The following is a 9,770-nucleotide window of genomic DNA, read 5'->3' as shown; positions in this document are numbered from 1 at the left end:
TTAATATTGTGAAAAGGGCTGTTTTATCAAAAGCAGTTCACAGATGACATTCTTCTCAGGAACAGAAATAGAAATCCTGAAATTCATACGGAAGCACAAAGCCACCAGTAGCCAAAGGAATCCTCAGTCGAAAGCACAACACTGGAAGGGCTCCAACTGCAGACCTCAAGTTCTATTTCAGAGCTGTGAGAGCACAAACGGGGCGACACTGTCACAAAAGTGAACACGTGACCAATGACCAAAACAGAAGACCCAAGCGTGAGTGCATCTGATATCTGTCAACACTGCCAAAGATGAATCCTGGAGGAAAGGCAGCGTCTACAGCAAAGAGTGCTAGGAAAACTAGATGTCCTCATGTAGGAGGATGGATTAGACCCGTATCTAGCACCCTGAACAAAATTCAACTCCAAATGAATCAAAGATCTCAATGAGGGAAAAATAGATCGTGTAAACTGCTAGAGGAAAACATAGGCAGCACCCTACAAAAGACAGGGGCAGAAAAGGACTCCCGTCACTCGGAAATTAAGGCCAACAAGTAATAAAATGGGACTATCTTGTACCTGTCAGATTGCCCAAATTAATAACCCAAGTGACAGTTCATGCTGGTGAGGATGTGGGGTAAAAGAAACACTTCTCCATTGCTGGTGGAAGTGTAAACTTGTGCAACCAATATGGAAATTGATATGATGGTTCCTCAGAAAGTTAGGAACCAATCTACCTCAAGATCCAGCTATACCACTCTTGGGCATAGACCCAAGGACACTTCATCCTACCACAAAGACACTTGCTCAGTTATGGTCACTTTGGGCTTGTTCGGGATATCCAGGAACTAGAACCTGGATGTCCTCAACCAAAAAACAGGTAAAGGAAATGTGATGGAGTCATACTCAGCTGTTGTTGGAGGCTGGAGTCATACTCAGCTGTTGTTGGAGGCTGCTTGTTCATCTCCTGACCGCACAGACTCCCAAAAATAATCACTCAGAAACTATATTATTGGCAATACTGTTTTGCCAATAACTTGAGCATACTGCAAGCTAGATCTTATATCTAGAATTAGCCCATTTCCATTATTTTATATTATACCACAAGGTTTGTGGCCTACGGGCAAGGCTCCAACTGGCAGCTTGCATCTTTCCCCTCTGGTGGCTACATGCTACATGGCATCTTCCTGTCTGCTGAGGCACATCATCACAAAGGCTTCCTCCTTCAGCACACAGGAATAGATGCAGAGTCGACACAGAGAGTCCTTGGAACACACAGCTCTATATGGGATGTCTCCATCAAATTTCTTCCCTCAGAGCTAATGGAACCACAGAAGAGGGGGCAGAAAGAGTGTAGTGAGCCGGACAGGATCGCCATTACAAGATGGCGCCAACATCCTGTCTTGTTGGTTATAAACAACTCCATATTTGGCTATGGCTTTGAGAGCTGCGCGTCCCCGCTTCCCGCATGCGCAGTGAATGAGGATCCTTGAGCCTATCCCGATGTGGTCTGGTGTCAGCTGTTGGTGGCAGCCAATCACAGGGCGACCCGTGCACCAATTCCCTATTTAAGCGGCTGCCTAAGTGCACCCAGCCCCTTTGCTTCCTGCTGCCTCTCCCCTCGCTCCCTCCCCCTCTGGTCCCTGTTCCTTGTTTTCCCGCCCTCTCGTTCCATGCTCCCCATCAATCAAGGGCACTCCAGTAAAAGCGTGATCTGAGTGGAATCCTGGTATGGTGGTCATTCTTTCTCGCCGGTCGAGAAGTCCGTCACAAAAGAGCATCAGAGCCAGAAAGAAGAGAGGACACCAAAAGAAAAAGGCCCTCTGAATAAACAGTCCAAGGCTCATATGAACTCTCAGAGACTGAAGCAAGTGCAGGGTCTACACGGGTCCTTACTAGGCCCTCGGCAAACATATTACAGCTTTTTAGTTTAGTACGTGAACAAGTGGGTCTCTGGGTGAGGCAGCACTCAGGAACAAGCATCTAGATCCACCCCCACACATTAATTCTTCCAGAACTGCAGGGGAGGGCCATGAAGGATTCACTGAGCTTCCTATACAAATGCACTGTGAGGAAAACAATGTTCAGCCACTCCCCACAAGTCACTGCCAGTGGCTTCACTAGGACCCTGCCTAGTGACAGAGGTAACCATGGCAACAGTTCCTTACAAATGCTTATACACTCTTGCAAACTTCCAAAGCTCCTCCTGACAATCAGCTGGAGGCAATGTACAAGCAGACAGATCCTTATCTCCTTTGAGACCCAGAACACATTGAGAGATCCACAAAGACAGGGGAAGTTAATGTACTTCCTTTCCTGCACACCTCCAAGACTTACTCATGATGGACGTGATTGGTTTTTGCTATGCGCAGTGGTAAGGGTACTCAAGAGACAGAATCAATAGCACATAGACACTATATTCTAAAGAGACTAATTATTTGGGGGACTTGTAGTAGCATTTCATTTGTATTTTAATAAATAAAGCTTACCTGAAGATCAGTGGCTGGCTGTTTTGCTTTTCTGGCCTTCAGGTTGAACCCCAGTTTCTCTCTCTGAGTTTTTATTAATCATGTTTAAGGGGTTATGGGAGTGTGCACCGGCTATTTGTCATGAGAAGATGTTCCTGTGACTGTCACCCCATGATCTTCCCATTACAAGAGGAAAAAGTCAGAAAGCCCATGATGTACCCAGTTCAGACCTGACTGGACAGGAGGCACTGGGAAAGTCCCAGGTCATGACAGAGCAAAAGGAAAGCAGAGGACCAGGCCAGGAGATGATGGGCACCTGGAAATGACAGAAGGAATCCACTTATCATATGGCTTACTTTTTATTTTATTTTGTATTATGGATGTTTTTAAATTTTGTTTTATGTCTACAGACATTTGGCCTGCATGTGTATATATGCACCATATGCATGCAATACACAGAGAGGCAGATCCCCAAACTTGAGAAACAGTCCATGGTTAGCTACCATGTGGCTACTAGGAACCAAACCAGGGTCCTCCGGAAGAGGAACCTGAGTTCTGAACCTCTGAGCCATCTCTGCAGCCCCCAAACTAGAATCTGATTAAAGCAGACTTAGCTCTTAATCAGTTCTCCATGAAGTGAATGAAGTATCCAATGTTAAACAGCTCCACTGACAGGGAGAGTCATCAACATTAGAGAAAATATAAATAATAATTATGAGAGTTATGGTATATTCAATTCGGTTTCCATAGATAGATAAAAAAGGATTAACAAAGGATAAGTGTCCCCATATCAGCAGAGCTTCAAGCCAGCTTCAAGAGGACTCAGTAAAGACAATATAATAGACACCTAATATTGACACGGTCAATTGTGAGGTAGAGAGAACATTCTGGGTCCCTGCTAGGCACTCCCACAAGCCTCATCATCACTCACTGAGACCCATATCTGTGTTCACAGTTCAAAGTCCCAGTGTGCTGCAGTAGAGAAGATACTAGGCAAACACACTTTATCCTCTAACACAGTGGTTCTCAACCTCCCTAACACTGTGACCCTTTAATACAGTTCCTCCTGCTGTGGTGACCACCAACCATAAAAGTATTTCATTGCTACCTCAAAACTATAATTTTGCTACTCTTACGATTCATAATGTAAATAATATTCAGGATATCTGATAGGTGACCCCTGTGAAAGGGTTGCTCGAGTACCCAAAGGAGTCACAACACACAGGTCGAGAACAGCTGTCTAGAGAGCTTTGTGCCCACTGTGAGGGTCTTAGATTAGAAGATATTTCAGATTCCCTCCATTTCCATAGACACTTTAGAGGCGGGAAATACAGGCTCACAGCTTAGACCCTAGGAAGCAGCTGTGACACCTGGCAATTCCAAAAAGAAAAAAGAAAAAAATACAACACAGAGGAAGTGTGTTTCAGGCTTTATTGGAGATGAAATGGGCCTTGAAGAGCCCAGCAACTGGGGAACTTGAGACAGTATTGACCTGTAGGGTAATTCTCAGGAACAGAGTGCAGGGCAGACATCAAATCACAGAAGAGAACTCTGTGGTCGGATGGGGCACAAATGAAGAAGTTGCGTTTAGCAAAGGAAGCAGGGAGATGAAGACTGCATGGGTTTGACTAGGTTAAGAACTGAGGGGACAAAGCCGGAGAAGGGTGTGGGGATAACAGGGAGGCAGCAGTGTAGAAGGCCAGCTGTCCCCAGGGCCTGGAGGACCCTTAGCATAGACAGCTTCCCCATATAACAGCCAGCACAGCAGGGGTCTACTTGTTACACCAGTGCGCCATTTTTGAGAAGATAGGTGTTGGAAGGAAGCGACCCGTCTTCATGTAGGCAGAGATCTTCTTCAGGCCCTGCAGAATGGGAAGGACACAGCAGGAGCTCAGTCTGCAGCCCACTGAGATGAGCAGCCCCAAGCCAGGAGAGCCTTTGTCCTGGCATCAGGCTACAACACCATGCAGACTGCTTAGCTCCCAACGCTGGCAAAAGGGCTCTATCATAGCCCCTATTGAAGGGGAGACTGGATCCTGTGCAAGTGGTTTTATAGCCAGTAAAAATTACAGTATAGGTTCAGAAAACCCACCCATCAATGCTGCAAGAAAGTTATCACGGAGGAACCTGAGGTCCAGGGAGGACGTGCAGCTTCCTAGGCTCACACACCTGCTGAAACAGGGCTGCTTCACAGATACTCTCTCCTGTGCACTCTCTCTTGCTCTCTTGCTTGCTTTCTCCCTTGCTCTGTCTCTCTCTCTCTCTCTCTCTCTCTCTCTCTCTCTCTCCCTCTCTCTCTATCTTTCTCCTCCTCCTCCACCTCCTCCTCCTCCCTCCCTCTCTTTCTCCTCTTTCTCTCCCTCCTTCATCCCTCTCATCTCTCTACTCAGCTGCCCTCCAGAGGAGACCCTGTCCCAATCTCTGCATGAACATGATCCTATTCCTGTGGTCACTCTTTTTAACCTGTACTTACACACGGGGGAGGGATCTACAGGATAAAGGAACTGAAAAACTTGACTGTATGTATTTAGGAAGACAGCCAAGCACACAGTGACTCAGCTATCATGCAAGAAAAGGAACATCAAGATGACAGCCCACAGAGAAAGCTGAACAAGATTCTAATCAGCGTCCTGAGAGCAGAATTAACTATCTGGAGCTCAGTACAATGTTACTGCACCTTGAATGTCCTCATCTCCTCTGCTAATACAGGGACCGCCCTGTGTGACTGTATAATGTGCTATAAACCACAATCCAAGTTGGAGAATACACAGACAATTGCAGGGGGTGTAAAGACATCCACGACCAACTAGACACAAGCTGGGCTAAGGGGCCTGCATTTCTCCACAAACCTATAGAGCCATTCCAGTTATTGCTAAGTACCCAAGAGTACCCAGCCTGGGCCAGAACCAAAGCTTATGAGAGCTGGCTGAGAGAGACTGGAGATTTAGCTCAGTGGTAGGCCATTTGCCTAGCAAGACCCTGGATTCAGCCCTCAGCTCAGGGGAAAGAGAAAGAGTTAACTGAGAAAGCACATCCCTTGATAAGGAATGGGCAAGGGTCAACAGACTGCAAGGATTAAACAAAATCCTTGGATCAATGTCTTCAATTCCCAGATGTCTGAATGACCCAAGTCTGATGTAGGTGCTGTCCAGGCTGGGCTCAGCAGCCCTGGGGAGTATCAAGAGCATCTCACAGCCTGGCTTCCTACAGCTCTCTGCCTACTGGGTCCCCAGAGGGAGGTAGTTTGAATGTCCCCTGGGGCCCAACATGAGCCTCATATAGAGGAGGCTGCCAGAGAATAATAGTGGAGAGATAGAATTTGACCCCATTTCAGACAGGACCTGTGATGTGAAAGAGGAGATTGGAAGGGAGGAAACCAGAATGGCGCAGCAGTAGCTCACACTCACGATAAGTGTCCCCAACAGGGTGGGCACACACATGTCCACTCAGTGAGGCACCAACTGCGACCCTGGGCTCTCAATGGTCGGCAGATGAGGTCTGGCCTCTCGTGTCACCTCGGCCCTGCCTGTCTCACGCTCCTAATGCCAAGGCACACATACCATCGACATGCTCTGCCCCGCCAAGGATCCTAAACAGGAAACTGATGCTGCATAGGTGGGGGTGAGTGGGGCTGAAGCTTTTTCCTTTGACACAGAGCAGGGACGGAGACCGAATGCTGACCCAGAGACAGATATGGAGCCCACTGCAGCTGCTGCTGGTATGGAGACCATAAATAAGTGAATACCCTCTACAGAGTCAGACCCCGCATCTGTGCGATGGGACTCAGAATCGCATCATCATTTGGGGATTTTGAAGTGATAAATGTTGCCCCATATGAGTCTGTAAAAAAAGCTCAAAAAGCCCTAGTTATTGTCCTTTTGCCTCAGAAATAGAAGAGCATTGTGGAAGAGAGGAAGACCGCTCAAAGGAAGCAGGATCCGGGCATCACCTCAAAACGGGCCATGTAGTCCTTCAGGTTGGGGAAGGCATCCAGGCATTTGGGCTCAAAAAAACGGTACTGGTCAAGAATATCGTAAGCGAGGAAATCCACATAGGTGATCTGTAGGAATTGAAGGCCGGTGAGACAGGATCTGAAGCCTGAGAACATTGGCAGCTCCCCCCCACCACCTCCCTCTCTTTACCTTGTCCCCTGCAAACCATTGCCGCTTGCCCAGAAACTCCGAATAGAGCTTCATCTTCTCAGGGATGGTCTTCAAGAACTCTGGCTTTTGCTTCTCCTGAGACAGAAAACGGCTGTCATCACCCTTAGGCTCCAGGTCCCAGCAGAGAGCTTGGGCTCCCAGAACCGTGCAAGAGAAGAGCCACCTTCCCAACAATGGGCCAGGTCTGTGCCTGGGCTTCCAGTTAACACATCTATTTTATTGGTGGCAGAATTCACGTCAGAGGTGATGGAAAGTCAGACAGGAATTACACTGTCCCTGAAATCTGAAGTCCACACCAGGTGCTGTGAGTGACACCCAGGACATCCTGAGTATCTTGCATGTCCTAGCTCAGAGATCCTGTGTGAACCACAAACACACAGGACATAAAGAGAAAATAGTTACACTACGTTGGGGTTGGGGGTCATGAGAACACATCACACGAGTGAGGAGCTTGCATCAGTGTTGAACAGTGACTAATACTGAAAGGAAGAAGGTTAAGCGGTCCTCTGGCTGACCCTGAGGTGACCCTGAGCGGGCATTAGGAAGATGTCCTGACTTCTACTGATACCTAAGACAGAACGATGGGGAATGGACTGGAGAGATGTGTGAGACCAAAGTGCATATATGACCTACATGCATCATTTGGGGATATACTGCTTGCTGCCTGTTGGTGTAGGGGGGGCCAATATTGATATCAGGGGTCTTTCCCAATCACTGTCCACCTTATTTTTTTGAGTCAGGGCCTCTCGTGGAATCTGCAGCTCACAGACTGGCTGGATTCATTGGCCAGCATGCCCTCAGAAATTCTTCTGTTTCTCCCCCCAAACCACTATGATTATAAGAGAATGTTGCTACACACAGGTTTTTATGTGGTGCTAAGGGTCTATACTAAAGCCCTCACAGCAAGTACTTTAAACCACCAGGACATCCTCATATCCTCCAAATTTATCCTGAAGACTTTATGAATACTGGGTAAGATGAACATGGAATCGGCAAAGGACAGACATGGCGCAGATTTACAACTACATAATGGACTTAGATCCACTGCTCACCCGCAGAATCTCAACCACATCTCGCAGGGTTACTCTAGTAATAATAGTTTCACAATATCGATGTGCTATCTCGCTGGGTTATGAGGGTCATTCTGCTGGTAAGATAGGAGAGCTTGGAGAATCAGTAACAGTTTATTCATTGAAGGAGGAGGCTGCAGTTCTGAATGCATGCCTTTCAGTCCTGCTGCCAACCCTGCCCACTCCACCACGGGCAACTCACAAAGTCAGGGTTGTAACACAGCATGATGAGCTGCATGCGGTTGTCCATGACCTGGTTCTCCACAATGTCGGCACGAATCCTCTCCTGCTCTGTCTCCCCACCTGCAAAACACACAGGACATTCACCATCAGCATCCCACACCAGACAAGACAAGGAGATTGTCCCCCATGCCCCACCCTGAAGCCAGCCCCACTCACACAGGTTGTGCTTGCGGGCAATGTAGCGCAGGATGGCGTTGCTCTGGGTGATCTTGTGGGACCCATCAATTAAGTAGGGCAGCTGGAAAGGCAAGCAGGGACAGTCAGGTGGGATATGAGGACCCGGCATTCCTTCTCTGGGTAAGGACAGCCATGAACCGTGGCACTCAGTGTGTCTGGCAAGGGAAGCCCTCAGAGCACAGTACACACAGAATGGAAAAGCTGGACACAGCCCATCACCCTGTGCAGCCACCAGGAATGGGAGCAGGAGAGCAGAAGCTCTGACCCCAAACCCTCTCAGCCAGACAAAAGATGACGTGAGGGCGCCATGCCTTCCCCAAACCTCCCTTCTCTGCACCTACATTGGGAAAGTCCAGGCCCAGCTTGAACTTCTCATTCAGCCATTGGCTTAGGTCAAAGTCAGGAGCTGTAGACAAGAGGATGTGAAAAGAAGTCAGCCCAGTGCCCACCCTACTCCTGGTATTCGACCAGGAGTAAGAACCCCTGAGGCAGGGGAATCCACAACCTCCCACAGAGTCACTGCCCAAGATGGAGGAGAGGGATACAAACAACGGGTAATAAGAGGAGCCTGAACGCAATAGGACCCCAATACTGCACCCAGCCTAATTATGAATACAGATGGACCAAGAGTTCCATTCTCAGGGTTTTATATTGAAAAACCAAACTGCACCCCCAAAGAGGTTTCTGGAAGCAGCAGTCTCTAGCTTTAGCAGTAGGAGGGCTGCAGCTCAGAGGAAGCAGGTGATAGAGCAGGAAGGTGTCATTACCGTCCCCCATGGTGTATCTCTTCTCCTCATAACTTGAGTCTGTGTATTCCAGGAGCAGGCGGATGGGGTGTGTCAGCTGGGAGAGACCAGAGACAGTGGTGAGAAATAGTGGGGACCTTGCTGTATGACTTCATCTTCTTCAATTGAGACCACACACTGCACAAATGCAGCCACCATGCAACGTGCATACCTACGCGCGCCTTCACCACCACCCCTCCACACAAACAGCCTCCCTTAAACTCCTGAGCGCCAAGAGCTACAGGCAGAAGATTCTAGGGGGAGGAGAAGAGTGCTGAGGAGTACTGCTCTGCTAGAAAGACCTCGCTGTTATGAACATCCTGCTTCACATCCCAATCCCCTCTCTTACACCGCGGATATTCCAGTATCCCAGGAGCATAGGCATGGTGCTGGTGGTAGCTTTCTCAAACTGTCTTCAGTAAGGTAGACTTGGGTCTTTGGACAAGCTATGACTTTATGCAGACTCCCAGGGAGACTGAGGAAGACAAAGCAGAGGTCCGCCTCACTCTGCACCAATCCCAGTTCGGCACTCCCCTTTTCCCCTTGTGTAACCAGAGCTACAGATCCTGACCCAGAAGGCAAGAGGGCCACTCCCTCTCCGAGAGAGGAGGGATTAAGATCCTCAGCAGCCTCTGTCCTGTGCACCCTAAAAACAAAATCTGTTCCACTTCAAACCCTCTTAACAACTGCCGCCATCGCCACCTGCTGGATGCTCCGGAAACTGGCACTTTCCCTGGAGACTGGCCAGATAGTTAAAGAACAAGGATGTTCTTCCTTTGCATGGCAGAGCTCAGTTTTTATACTCTGACTGTGGGAATCTATCATTCTGGGAGTCTCGATTCTCAGCTTAAGTACAAAAAGACGCGCCCCCAATTTGAAACCT

The 9,770-nt window shown here is 48.3% G+C and overlaps 1 protein-coding gene across 1 annotated transcript; it reads right to left on the bottom strand.

Annotated features, from left to right (window-relative positions):
* Positions 1 to 3,871: 3,871 nt before the first annotated feature.
* Positions 3,872 to 9,396, bottom strand: LOC121446276 (glutathione S-transferase Mu 1-like). Its single transcript, XM_041648788.1, has 8 exons — positions 9,237 to 9,396; positions 8,870 to 8,945; positions 8,444 to 8,508; positions 8,082 to 8,163; positions 7,885 to 7,985; positions 6,592 to 6,687; positions 6,399 to 6,509; positions 3,872 to 4,311 (listed from the first exon to the last, which is right to left on the bottom strand). Exons 1-8 carry the CDS (start codon positions 9,270 to 9,272, stop codon positions 4,222 to 4,224), a joined length of 657 nt encoding a protein of 218 aa, XP_041504722.1. The 5' UTR covers positions 9,273 to 9,396; the 3' UTR covers positions 3,872 to 4,221.
* Positions 9,397 to 9,770: the final 374 nt, after the last annotated feature.

This window comes from Microtus oregoni, unplaced genomic scaffold, assembly GCF_018167655.1.
Source record: "Microtus oregoni isolate MIOR12 unplaced genomic scaffold, Mior012 000000F_ref0000247, whole genome shotgun sequence".
Taxonomy (NCBI): Eukaryota; Metazoa; Chordata; class Mammalia; order Rodentia; family Cricetidae; genus Microtus; species Microtus oregoni.
Note: the sequence above shows the minus strand (reverse complement) of the source record. Positions and strands in the feature narration are given on the sequence as shown.

Excerpts from the sequence above, each read along its gene's own strand:
- LOC121446276 (XM_041648788.1), bottom strand. The coding sequence starts at position 9,272 with ATGCCTATGCTCCTGGGATACTGGAATATCCGCGGT. Across the intron at positions 8,946-9,236 it reads GATACTGGAATATCCGCGGT|CTGACACACCCCATCCGCCT; the intron begins GTAAGAGAGGGG and ends GGTCTCTCCCAG. Across the intron at positions 6,688-7,884 it reads TGTGTTACAACCCTGACTTT|GAGAAGCAAAAGCCAGAGTT; the intron begins GTGAGTTGCCCG and ends TTTCTGTCTCAG.